At 52.6% G+C, this 13950-nt stretch overlaps 1 protein-coding gene across 1 annotated transcript in view; it reads left to right on the forward strand.

Moving 5' to 3' along the window:
• CACNA1I (calcium voltage-gated channel subunit alpha1 I) overlaps nucleotides 1-13950 on the forward strand; it is a 239552-nt gene that overhangs the window by 179717 nt on the left and 45885 nt on the right. Inside the window, exons 8-9 of the mRNA XM_077807591.1 lie at nucleotides 1174-1480; nucleotides 4081-4484. Of these exons, the coding sequence (XP_077663717.1) occupies nucleotides 1174-1480; nucleotides 4081-4484 (711 nt within the window). The remainder of the gene's footprint in view (nucleotides 1-1173; nucleotides 1481-4080; nucleotides 4485-13950) is intronic.

The raw sequence follows: 13950 nt of genomic DNA on the forward strand, positions 1-13950 counted from the left end.
CTGGAGGGAGGGGGAGGATGTGGGGAAGCTCCACCCTCCCCTCTCAGAAAGTCCTAAGTGCCGCCAAACAGCGCCTGTTCTTCTAGGGGGAAGCTGCTGCTGTGCAAGGTGCTTCCTAGCGTCCTTGCCTGCCTCATTGCCTGCAGCGGGCTGTGCCTGTGTGGGGTAAGCCGGGGCACCTCCCCACCACAGTACAGTACAGTACTGTACCGTATATAATGCATTTTGTGTGCCCCCCAAAATTTTCCTTGGAACTTCACCCCTCGCATTTACATTAAATCTTATGGGAAAATTGGATTCGTTTAACATCATTTCACTTGACGTTGTAGTTATGTTCCTGAGGTGTTACTGTATTTAAAAAATGAAGGGTTCTGCTTGTTTGTTACGTTAGCAATTGAGAGCTTGTCTAGACTGGAAGACTCTCGTGATTCGGGGACTAATGAAAGTAGGACATCAGATGAGCCAAGAGAGTGAAAGTTGAGCAAACAAGGCATTTTTGGTCAGACTTTTTAACGCTCTTCGTTTTTTATTTGTTTTTGTAAATATCTGTTTGACTTCAGTGCCTAGTTAACCTTTTGGAGAAGAGCCATCTTTGTTAAAGACTCAGCATCCCCATCTTTTCAATTAAGGCAAGAGAGTTAGCATCAAATATGCTCTGAGACCACCACCAAGTCCTCCAGAGGTACTAGGGAAAAGCAGGGATGACATTTCCAATTTTCCTAAACTAAAAACCAAGAAGGGAAAAGAAACCAAAACACTTCATTTGTACATCAAAAAGAAGAAAGCTTAGAGCAAAAGTCCAATTTTTATAAAAGCTTTTGCAGGTCACCTTTACATGACTTGCCCAAGATCACACAGCAAATCAGTGGCAGAGTCAAGCATAGAACCCAAATCTCCTGACTCCCAGCCCAGTGTGCAAGCCACTGGGCCACATGGTGAAAATCACATCAAGGGAGTTGTCCTCAGAAACAAGGTGAGCCAGGCAAGGTTTCCTTTGAGGACTGAAGTCCCACCTTCTTGTGCAGAATCTCACCTATCTCTATTTTTTCCTTCTCTCTTTGTCCTGTTTTATTTTCCCCTTCCCCTTTTTTCCCTCTCCTGTCTGCCTCTTTGCCCCATGCTCTTTCTCTCTCTCCCTTTCTCACTTTTTTCCTCTTCCTTCATCGGTTGTAGGTGGGCTCTTTCTTCATGATCAACCTGTGCCTGGTGGTCATAGCTACTCAGTTCTCTGAGACCAAGCAGCGGGAGCACCAGCTGATGCAGGAACAGCGAGCACGGTACTTGTCCTCCAGCACTGTAGCCAGCTACACAGAACCAGGAGACTGCTACGAGGAGATCTTCCAGTACGTTTGCCACATCGTGCGCAAAGCCAAGCGTCGCACACTTAGCCTCTACAACAGCCTGCAGGACCGACGCCAGGGCCGGATGGAGTCAGGCTGTGCCAAGCTCGGTGTGAACGGGAAAGGACAGAGACGCTATAGTAAGAATCCCATGGGCAAAGCTGGGAATGCCAGTAGAGGAAGTGCAACAGCAGCTGGGAACTTCACCAACCTTGCAAAGGGCATGTGCCCCAAAAGCACAGAATTCAGAATTAATATTAGGCACTAGGAATTGGACAGCAGCATGGGAGAGGCAGGCAATGCATCAGAATAGTAGCAGGTGTTTCTGGCAGGAATTGTGGGGGAAAGCCAGATCTAGCATTCCAGGGGCTGCTGAATGATAGGATTGGGAGGTATCAACAGGTGCTTGTAAAGGGTTCCAGATCTGGAATAGCAGAGGGTATTGCAAATTGGTTTAAGTGCATTAGCAGAGTGGGAGAGAGGGGAATTGAGCTGCTTAAGCAGACCCTCTGGGACCTCAAGATTAAGGAACAAAGGTATTGCAGATCAGGATTGAGGTGTTTTGGCAGTGAAGTGGTGGGGGGTGTCCCAGGACCAGAATAGAAGGGAATGCTGAAGTATACAGTTTTGAGGTGTATTGGCAGAATTGGGGGGAGGGGGGACAGCATAATTTTTGAACGGCCAGGGAAAACATTTTTTGAATGTGTAAAATTAGACGTGAGGTACAATTGTATAATTTAAATTGCAGTTCTAGTCTGAAGAGTGACAATAAAAATGGCTTTATGGGTTCTATGTTAATTGTCTCAAAGGCTTCCATATCAAGTGAGTTCAGTTTACGAGTGAACAGATAAAATTTCTAACTGCCAGCCTTGCAGGCTCAGCCTTTCACTTTTGCGCCTGTTCACCAATAATAAAGTTTCTGCAGCTGGCAATTTGTTGTAGCACTGGACTCTGACTCACGCTTGCATAGCTGTGTTGGTTCTGCAGAGCTAACAGGAGGAAAAAGGAATAAAAACTTAGGTCACTAAAGCCAACAGATCTGATCTCATATGCACAGTGTCATGTACAGTAACTCCTCGCTTAACGTTGTAGTTTATGTTCCTGAAAAATGCTACTTTAAGCGAAACGATGTTAAGCGAATCCAATTTCCTCATAAGAATTAATGTAAATGGGGGGGTTAGGTTCCACTGAAATGTTTTTCACCAGACAAAAGTCTATATATATATACACACATATACACAGTATAAGTTTTAAACAAACAATTTAATACTGTACACAGCAATAATGATTGTGAAGCTTGGTTGAGGTGGTGAAGTCAGAGGGTGGAAGAGGGTGGGATATTTCCCAGGGAATGACTTACTGCTAAACGATGAACTAGCACTCTACTGAGCCCTCAAGGGTTAACCCATTGTTAATGTAGCCTCACACTCTACAAGGCAGCATGAATGGAAGGAGGGGAGACAGCATGGCAGAGAGAGACAGAGAGACACACTGTGTGTGTGAGAGAGAGAGATGCATTGCCCCTTTAAGTACGCTGACCCGACTCTAAGTACATTGCCTTTTTAAGTAGATCAGCAAGTTGAGACAGCAGCTCCTACCAGCAAGCTCCCTCCATTCTGAGCCCTGTCCTGTCCCCCACCCCACTCTGTGGAGATGGGGTAAAGTAGTGGGGGGCAGGAGCAGGGGGGAAGGGGACACCCTGACATTAGCCCCCCTCTTCTCCTCCGCCCCTGCACAGCAAGTAGGAGGCTCCGGGGAGCAGCTCCAAGGCAGAGGGCAGGAGCAGCACACAGCAGTGGGGGGAGGAACAGCTGAACTGCCGGCAATTGACAGCCTGCTGGGCCGCTGCCGCACAGGGAACTTAGGGGAGCGGAGAGCTGATGTGGGGGCTGCCGGCCCACCCTGGTTCCAAGCCCCCACCAGCTAGCTGCAATGGGCTGCTTCTTCCTGCAAGCAGCGGACAAAGCAGGAGCCTACCAACTAATGTTATACGGGAGTGTTGTATAAAAAGATCTTCTACACTTTCCACAGTATGCATCCGATGAAGTGAGCTGTAGCTCACGAAAGCTCATGCTCAAATAAATTGGTTAGTCTCTAAGGTGCCACAAGTACTCCTTTTCTTTTTGCAAATACAGACTAACACAGCTGTTATTCTGAAACTTTAAACGAGCATGTTCTCTACTTGATCAGCAACGAAACAACATTAACCAGGACGACTTTAAGTGAGGAGTTACTGTATAAAGTAATGCCATTTTCAAAGTCACTCTTCTGGCTCTTTAAGATGCTGTCAAAGGGTTCCTAAATCAGGGGGCCCAGTTCTGCCTTTAGGCGCTCCATATGCTCTCATTGATTTTAAGGCCAGAAGGGATGACTGTGATCATTTCGTCCAATCTCCTGTGTGACACAGGCCATAGAATTTCACTCCCTGATTCATGCAGCGGAGGAAATAATTCTTCCCTACGGTGTGAGGGAATAATGTTGAGCCTAATCACTTGTGGCTGAACTAGAGTGTATGTTTTACAGAGGCATCCAATCTCAATTTAAAGACTCCAAATGATGATGAATTTACCACTTCCCTAGATAAGCTGTTCCAGTCTTTAATCACCCCCACTGTTAAAAAGTCTGGCTTTCCACTTTCGGTGCCTTCTTGCTATTTAAGCACACAAGTGGTGCATTGATTTGTATGCCTTATTTGAAAATTGAGCCCTGTTCCTTTAATTGTAATGATTTCTTTCCCCAGGGCATTGCCGGAAACACAACTCTCTCGAATACACTCCTCATGCCCTCGTCCAGCCCATTGCTATGACCCTGACCTCTGACCCCAACAACTGCCCCAGATGTCACAGGGTGCAGCATGAGGCAGCCCGGAGGCTCTCCATCCTGGACAGTGCTGATTCGGACCAGGAGGAAGGAGGGGCTGGCAAAGAGCAAGGAGAAGGAAGAAGAGGAAGCAAGGGTGCCACAGATCTGGAGAAGGAGGAAGAGGAGGGGGAAGAGGGCGGATGGCTGAGGCTCTGTAGTGACCTGTGGCGAGAAGTGAGGGTCAAACTAAGGGGGATTGTGGACAGCAAGTACTTCAACCGTGGGATCATGATAGCCATCCTAGTAAACACCATCAGCATGGGCATTGAGCACCATGAACAGGTAACACACCCTTGTGGGGAAGTGGGCACCTTAAACCCTATCGGCCAGAATAATATCTGGCAACTTAGAATGGGGAGGGGGGTTAAGGGGGGGGCTTTGGCACTTTTGGTTGCCTGGGGTAGAATCAGGCAGCATGGGCCTGCCGAACCACATGGTCTAGACCTGAGCTGTATCCAGTGGTGGGTCTCCTTGGGCAGCATCCAAAGTTAAATGACCCAGTGAGGACCTGAGGAGAGGCTCTTGACTCACTTCCTCTTGACATTAAATCTCTCCTCTCCCTCCTGTTGTGATTGTTTATTGAGTGCCAACAGTGCGCTCAATGTTGTATAAATATCTTAAGGAGACACAGACCCTGCCCCAAAGAGCTTACAACCTAGCAGAGGTGGAGACAAAACAGTTTGGACACAGGAGACAGTGCATGGGGTCCCATCATGGGTTTGAGATGGAGTAAGGACCGTGCGGGGGATATCCTGTGCCTGCTTCTGCACTCAGTCATGTTGGCCATGGCCATCTCCCTCCCTCATCTGTTTCATCCCCTACTTTTCTTTCTCTCCTTGTCTCCTCTTTCCCTCTCTTTTCTTTTCCCTTGTCTTTTCCACTCCCCCATCTCTCTCCCTCATTTCTCTCTTCATTAGCTGACTGAATCCTTAGTCTGTTTGGTTTAGTTTAATGTGCTCTCTAGGCATGTCACAGAGACTTCACCAGCATCTGAATTCAAATCCATCCGCTAGCTAGTCTTTCCAGCTTAATTAAGAGAAGCACAAGCACAGTCTATCTGTGGAGGACTGAGGAAAGCTGGTAAGTCTTGTGGTCTTCCCATTCCCTTTGGGGGCTCTGAGTGGTCTGTAGGTCTGGCAGCATCAATTGGCAGGTGGATCATGACACGGAAAGCAAGTATCTATCTAGGTACATGTATAGCTGTCATCACACTAGTCTCCAAGCACCTCACAGTCATTAATGGATTTTATCCTAACAGCATGCCTGTGAGGTAGAGAAGGGTTATCATCCCCTTACAGATGGGGAACTGAGGCACCGGGTAGATTAAGTGCCCTGCCCAAAGCCACACAGGAAGTCTCTGACTGAGCCATGAATTGACCTCCAAGGCTCCTCAGTCCTCGTCCAATACCCTATCCACGAGACTGTGTTTCCTACCCTCGCCTAGCCCTCTGATAGGAGTAGGAGTAGCCACAGTTTGATCCCAGAGTAAAAACTGCTCTGGGCACCTCAGTACCCAAAAAATGCTGTTGAGCTGCAGGGAGCTCAGAGGCGAGCAATACAAATTACCAGGAGATGGAAGGGGCTGAATCATGAGAAAAGATTAAAAGAGCTGAATCTGTACCACTTAGCTAAGCTATGACTAAGGGGTGAGGCACAGGACAACATGATCACTGGCCACAAGTGTTCAAAGGGTGTAAACCCCAGTCAGGGAGAGGAATTGTTCAGGGTCATTGGAGGGGGTATGACTAGGAGCAACGGAATGAAATTTAGCAAAGGAAAATCTGAGGTGGAGATAAAGAATTCTTTCTCAAGATTCTTGGCTTATAAGCTCTTCAGGGCCATATAGTCCTGTGTATTGGTACAGCACCCAGCACAATGGGTTCTTCTTCGAGTGATTGCTCATGTGTATTCCACAATAGGTGTCTGTGCTCGCCATGTGCACCGGTGCCAGAATTTTTTCCCCTAGCAGTACCCGTAGGGGGGAGCGCCCCCCGCAACCCCTGGAGTGGCGCCTGCCTGGCACGGTATAAGGGGAGCTGTGTGCTCCCCCTCCCTCAGTTCCTTCCTGCTGCCAGTGAAGGTGCGTCAGAACTGCTCTGCTCCAGCTTTGCTGTAGCTCATCCCCAGAACTGTTCGTTCGTTCAGTGTTAGTACCTGTAGTTAGTTAGCTGTTTAGTTAGTTTAGTCAGTAAGTGAGCCCGGGCCGGGGCATGCCCTGCGCCCCAGGGTTTAAGTCATGTGGCTCTTGCAGGCGTTCTATACCAAGAAGTGACCCGCACGCAGACTGTTTGTGCTGCTTGGGAGAAACCCATATCAGCGAACGGTGCAAGATTGCAAGTCATTTAAGCCTCGGACTAATAGAGAAAGGGACATTAGGCTCTGGGCCATCCTGATGGAGTCGGCGCTGACCCCGACCTGGGCACGCTGCTCCGAACAGGTACCCGGCACCACGGCATCGGTATGCGGCAACCCTCTGGTGCCATTGACCAGTCGGCACCACTTCCCGTCAACGGGGCACACCAAGAGGGCCAAGAAGACTCCCTCTTCTCAGCAGCACCAAGGGAAGTTTGGGACAGAGTCTAGGCCCATGTCAGGCAGTCCTCGATCCCCACCGGGACCCGGGCCTCCAATTCACGTTGAGCGGAGTAGCCCAGCCCCTTTGGAACAGGCCTCTCCGGATATCCGGATGCCGTCCATGCCTGAAACCCTCTAGGCGGCCTGGGATGTTATGTCCATGCCGGTGCCCGGGGCTCCGCCGATGTCAGCCCCATGCTCCAGAGGCAAGCCACCACTGGGATCTCCACAGTCGCCTCTGGCCTGGTACCGGTCTCGGTCAAGAGACCCCAATCACCACCCAGCAATCACTCGGGGCAGAGTCCAGGTGGATTGCCCTCGACGCTGACCAGACTCTGGCTGGGTTCCATCTGGCTGGGACTCGCAGCACCGCTCGTCCTCAAGGAGCGAATATCGGCGGGACTGCGGCAGGCGTCGCCATTGGTCCTCGTCTCGGAGAGGGTACTGCAGTCGATCATGGCACGGTCGTCGATGCCGTTCCTGCTCGGACTCCCTCTCCAAGTCTCCACCAAGACATCGCAGCCCCGGGCGTCAATTGCCGGCGTTTCGCTGTCATGGGTCTGCCCATCGAGGCCGTTTGTGGAGCAGCTGTTACCGCTGGTACCAGTCCTCCACGTCGAGATCGCAGGCCCATGGCTGTCATAGATCCCGGCACCGCTGCTCCTCCCAGTCCAGAGACAGCAGCAGATCTTACCCCAGCCTGGTCTCCATTTGTAGCCGTCCTTCGATGGGCCAGGCCAGCCAACCCAACAGTCTGCCCCACCGGTGCCACAGCAGATGCAGTGGCACCAAGCGTCGTGGCCGGCCCAATGGTACCAGTGGGCACCGTGGCCTCCGGCGCAGCCCCTGGTGGGAGCTCGCTCGGTGGCCAGAGCTTCAGAGGCACTGTCAGCCTCCCCCTCCAGACCCCTGAGAAAGGAGGCAGTGGGACATGCGTCCTCGGCACCATGCCTGGAGTCCAATCAGGTGGTGGACCCTCCAGTGCCGACCGACACCCAGAGCACTGCACTGGCCTCTTCGCCCTGCCCGGAGGAGGTGATTGCGGCCCTGCTCCCCTCCGTCCAGCAGGAGGACTTCAGGGCCCACCTTCTTAAAGAGGGTGGCAGCAAGCCTCCACCTCCAGGCAGAGGAGATGGAGGAGCCCTCAGACTCCCTGTTTAACGTGTTGTCCCCTTCGGCACCGGGTAGGGTTGCCTTGCCTCTCCATGAAGGGGTGGCTAAGATTTCAAATGCTGTGTGGCAAACACTGGCCTTGTTGGCCCCCATCTCTGAAAGGCGGAACGCAAGTACTTTGTACGCGCTAAGGGGCATGAGTACTTGTATACCCACCCGGAGCCCAACTCCCTGGTGGTCAAGTCAGTCAACCACAGGGAACAGCAGGGTCAGCCAGCCCCGACCCCAAAGAACAAAGACTCTCGGAGACTGGACTCTTTCGGAAGGAAAGTTTAGTCATCTTCAAGCTTCCAGTTGCGAGTGGCAAACCATCAGGCTCTCCTGGGCCGGTATGAATTCAATCTGTGGGGCTCCCTGCTCAAGTCCAGGAGCACGATAGGAAGAAGTTCAAGGCGCTAGTGGAGAAAGGGGCAGCAGCCGCTAGGGCATCCCTGCAGGCAGCCTCAGATGCTGTGGACATTGCCGCACGATCAGTGGCCTCCGCGGTGTCCATGAGACGGGCGTCATGACTCCTGTTCTCTGGGCTGTCCAGTGAGACGCAATCTTCTATGCAAGATCTCCTGTTTGACGGGAAAGCTCTGTTTGCAGAGGAAACAGATACAAGGCTTCATGACATGAAAGACTCCATCACGACCCTCCAGATTCTGGGCCTCTATGTCCCAGCTCCAGCAAAATCTAAGTTCAAGCCGCAGCAGACTCCCACCAAGGCCGCAGCGGGACAATAAGAGATGCCCTCAGAGGCAGTCTCGGCCTGCCCCCCAGCCTGGATCCTCCAAGGGCAAGCAGATGGAGAAAAAGCGTTTTTGACAGGACACTCGGGGGCACCCCACCCGTCCTCATCAGGGATCCACCCCCAATAAAGCTTCCCTTCTCCAACCGGTTGTGTGCTTTCCTCCTGGAATGGTTGCGGCTAACCTTGGACCGATGGGTCCTCAACTCCATCTCCTGGGGTTACACCCTCCAGTTTATTTCCTCCCCGCCCAACCACCCCCCACCCTCATCCCCCTTGGGGGATCCCTCGCACGAAGCTCTGCTTGAGCAGGAGGTGGGGCGGCTCCTAGGTCTAGGGGCAATAGAGGTAGTGTCCAAGGAGTTCATGGGCAAGGGGTATCACTCCCGTTATTTCCTTATCCCGAAGGCCAAAGTGGGGCTCAAGCCCATCCTAGACCTCCGAGGTCTGAATCAGTACATGGTGAAGCTCAAGTTCTGCGTGGTCTCCCTGGCCTCCATCATCCCCTCCCTGGATCCCAGGGACTGGTACGCTGCCCTCGATCTACAGGACGCGTGCTTCCACATCCACATATTCGAGGGGCACAGGCGCTTCTCCGTTTCGTGGTGGGACAGAATCACTACCAATTCACGGTTCTCCCGTTTGGTCTGTCCACTGCCCCCAGGGTGTTTACAAAATTCATGTCAGTGGTAGCGGCCTTCCTCAGACAGCAGGGGTCCAGATATTTCCCTATCTGGACGATTGGCTTGTCAAGGTCACCTCCCGGTCGCAGGTGTGGGATCACGTGGCGCTCCTCCTGTCCACGTGCACCGCCTGTTGGGCCTGTTGGTAAACAACACCAAGTCCACGTTAGTCCCGGTCCAACTCATAGAGTTTATTGGGGCGCTCCTGGACGCAGTGTCAGCCAGGGTCTCTATGCCACCAGACAGATTTGAGACCCTGAAAGGTTTCATCGAGTTGGTCACAAGGCTGCCGGTGACAACAGCCAGGGTTTGCCTACAACTCTGGGGTCACATGTCGGACATACGTGGTCCGTTATGCCAGACTCAGGATGAGGCCCCTCCAGCTCTGGTTGGCCTCAAAGTTCTCCCAGGCCACGGACAGGATGGACAAGGTCCTCACCATGCCAGACTCTGTGATCACCTCCCTACGGTGGTGGTCCATCCCAAACAACATGCTCCAAGGGGTCCCATTCAGGGACAGGGGTCTGTTGTTGGAGCTGGTGTCCGATGCATCGGACCTGGGTTGGGGGGCCCATGTGGGGAACTTTCAGACCCAAGGCCTGTGGTTGGCTCAAGACCTGACCTTGCATATAAACATCAAGGAGCTCAGGGTGATTCAGTATATGGCCTTCCGCTCGCACCTGGAGGGCAAGGTAGTCAGGGTGCTCACAAACAACATGGCTCAATGTTCTATATCAACAGGCAAGGCGGGCCTGATCCTCTGCCCTCTGCCGTGAAGCCCTCAGGCTGTGGGACTTCTGTATAGCCCACGACATCCACCTGAAAGCCTTCCACCTACCGGGCGCCCAGAACAAGAGGGCGGATCGCTTGAGCAGGGACTTTTCCTCACAACACAAGTGGTCCCTGCACCCAGAAGTGGCCCACCGGCTCTTCCAAAGGTGGGGAACTCCCTAGGTGGACCTGTTCGTGACTTGGCAGAACTGGCAATGCCCCCGGTTCTGCTCCAGGGGGAGCCTGGGGAGAGGCTCTACGTCCGATGCCTTTCTCCTGTCCTGGTCAGGCCGGCTTCTCTATGCCTTTCCCCTGTTCCCTCTAATCAGCAGGGTACTGGAGTAGATAAAGACAGACAAGGTCTGGGTCCTCCTGATTGCCCCGGTGTGGCCCAGGCAGCATTGGTATGGGACCTTCACGGGCCTGGCGGTAGCTCCGCCGTGGCCATTGCCACTCTGCCCGGACCTGCTCTCTCATGACCAGGGCCACCTCCTCCACCCCAACCTGGTGGCTCTTCACTTCATGGCATGGCTGCTCAGTGATTAGGTGGAGAGGAAAGGACGTGCTCAGAGCAGGTTCAGCACATCCTCCTCAAAAGTAGATGGCTCTTCACTTGCCGCGCTTATTTGGCAAAATGGTCCCAGTTTTCTAGGTGGGTGGCGGACCAGGGTGTCTCCCCAGTGACTGCCCCAATCCAAATTATACTTGATTACCTCCTCCACCTGAGGGCCCAGGCCTGGCGCCCTTGTCAGTCAAGGTGCACCTGGCAGCCATATCGGCCTTCCATCCGCTGGTGCAAGGGCACACGGTATTTTCCCATGCTATGGCTGGCTGGTTCCTTAAGGGTTTGGACCTTCTTTTTCCGTATTCTAGACCCCTGGTCCCGCAGTGGGACCTAAACCTGGTGTTGGCTCGTCTCATGGGGCCCCCGTTTGAACCACTGGCCACGTGCTCCTGGTTTCACCTCTCGTGGAAGGTGGCCTTCCTGGTTGCAATCACGTCGGCCAGGTGAGTCTCAGAGCTGAGGGCCCTGACCTCTGAGCCACCGTACACGGTCTTTCATAAAGACAAGGTCCAGCTCCGCCCACACCCCGTGTTCCTCCCAAAGGTGGTCTCCGACTACCACATGGGTCAGGACATTTTTCTATGGGTCCTCTGCCCCACGCCTCACGTGTCCAGTGAGGAGCGCTGTCTCCACATGCTCGATGTGCGGCGGGCTCTGGCTTTCTACCTCAAGCGGACCAAGCCATTCAGAAAGTCCTCGCAGGTGTTCATCACCTCGTCTGAGCTTGTGAGGGACCAGCCGATTTCCACTCAGCGGCTTTCCAATTGAATCACTTTGTGCATCTGTTCCTGTTATGAGCTGGCGGGTGTCCCCCCGCCACCCATTGTGAGGGCACACTTGTCTTGGGCGCAGGCCTTGTCGGCTGCCTTCGTGGCCCACGTCCCCATCCAGGGCATTTGTAGGGCCGCCATGTGGTCTTCGGTTCACACATTCACCTCGCACTATGCGATCGTCCCCCAAACCAGGGATTTCTCCGGGTTCGGCAGAGCTGTCCTCCGTCCTGGGGACTTGTGAACTCCTACCCACCTCCAGCAGATATAGCTTGGAATCACCTGTTGTGGAATACACATGAGCAATCACTCGAAGAAGCAAAGACAGTTAGCTTTTCTGTAACTGGTGTTCTTCGAGATGTGTCGCTCATGTCTATTTCACATCGCGCCCTCCATCCCCTCTGTCGGAGTTGTCTGGTAAGAAGGAACTGAGGGTGGGAGGAGTGTGTAGCTCCCCTTATACTGCGCCAGGCAGGCGCCACTCCAGGGGTCCCGGAGGGCACTCCCCCCTACGGGTACTGCTAGGGGAAAAACTTCCGGCACCGGTGCACATGGCGAGCACGCACACCTATTGTGGAATAGACCTGAGCAACACATCTTGAAGAACGCCAGTTACGGAAAAGGTAACTGTCTTATCCTCACTGTGGCTTCTGGGTGTTACCATAATATAAATAATAAATACTGTTAATAATACCTTCCTGAAGTGAGATTTATTAAACTATTGACTGATCTGCCCAGGGTACTGATGGAGACCCCATCACCTAAGTTGTCTAAAAGTGACTAAGACAAAGAATTGTGAAGTCTTGAATTGGATGTGGGATGGAGATTGGACTACATGTGACCAAATTTCCATCTGTAATTTCTATGATTCTCCAGTTACTGTTGGGTTACTTTGATGTAATTTACAAATATGACCAGACTAGAGAAATCTCTCTATTATATTTATAAGGTACTTATCATCCTGATATCTGAGTACTGATACATGGGGCTGGTCTTATGATCCCACAGGGAGTCACCCCAGTAAGATTTCTGCATAGTTGCCAATTTAGACATGGGGGGAGAAATTCCCTGTATGGACAGGTCATCTGATACACTACAGGTGTTCTTGCACCTCCTTCTGAAGCATCTAGTACTGGTCCCAGTCAGAGAGAGAATATTGGACTAGATGGACCCTAGGGTCTTATCCAGGATAGCAATTCCTTTGTTCAAGTAAGGAAATGTGTGGTGGGGGGAGTCAAGACCAAACAGCTGCTCTCCTTCATCCCAGCTCCATCATCTGATCATTAAGGGGGGGCTCCAAATGAAATCAGCTTCCCTCAGCATAAAGGTGGACTACATTGTTTCACAGATCTGCTTAATCCTAGTAGGGAGAGAGGGTTCACTGCCGTGGGAATCTGAATCAGATAGTTTCATGGAGTTGGAAAGAAATCCAGATTCAGGATAGACAAACTAGTTCTGAGACAAGAAAAAGTGGCCCGAACCATGACATCCACCCCCCCGCACCCCATTCACATCTGACTGCTTCCTTCCCCCTCCCCTACTTGGGCCCAAACACTCCATACTTAGGAAAAGTTCCATTTAAGTGTTTTTCCCCAGTGCTCATGTGTGAGACTTGTGCATGCTCTGGGCTGGCAATCCTGTGTGCGAGAGAGAAAACAGGCTTCTGTGCTGGGGAGGTTTCTGATACTTTCTGCTTCTGGCTAGGCAGGAGATGGTGTGAATCCAATCCATGTGCTGAATTAATTTTGTTATGTGCACCAATATGGAGGTGATGTGTCACATATCACCTTCATATTGGTGCACGTTAGAAAATTCATGTGGTAGGCGTGGGGCCGAGGGGTTTGGAGTGTGGGAGGGGGCTCAGGGCTGAGTCAGAGGGTTGGGGTGTGGGGGGTGACAGCTCCGTCTGGGGGTGTGGGCTCTGGGGTGGGGCGGGGATGAGGAGATCAAGGCTGAGGCAGAGGGTTGGGGTGGGCAGCTTCAGCTGGGGGCTCTGGGGTGGGCCTGGGGGATGAGGGGTTTGGAGTACAGGCTGCCCCGGGGCTGCGATGGGGAGAGAGGACTCCCCCAGCTTTCTCTCCCCGCAGCAGCACCTCAGCTTCGGGGAAGAGGTGCCTCTCCCTGGCACGGCAGGTCCAGGCTGGGGCTGAGTTGGGGCCATGGGAGAGGTGCCTGTCCCATGGCTGTGGCAGGTCCAGTCCAGGCTAGGTTGTGGCCAGGGGAAGGGTGCCTCTCCCACGGCTGCGGCAGGTCCAGGCCAGGCTGGGTTAGGTTGGGTTGGGTCAGGGCTGGGGAAGAGGAATCTCTCCCCGCTGCAGCCCTGAGCGCCTGCATGGCACTTAATAGGTGGCCATGCAGCTTAGAGGGAACTTAGGTGTGAATTGCAGACCTTTTGTCATGGCTTTGTCAGTTTTACTGACTCTGGAAAGAGCCAGAAAGCCTGGAAATGACTCAAGAAGGAAAGTGGAACCATGTTTTTGTT

The sequence above is a fragment of the Eretmochelys imbricata genome, chromosome 1 (genome assembly GCF_965152235.1).
Source record: "Eretmochelys imbricata isolate rEreImb1 chromosome 1, rEreImb1.hap1, whole genome shotgun sequence".
Lineage (NCBI taxonomy): Eukaryota > Metazoa > Chordata > Testudines > Cheloniidae > Eretmochelys > Eretmochelys imbricata.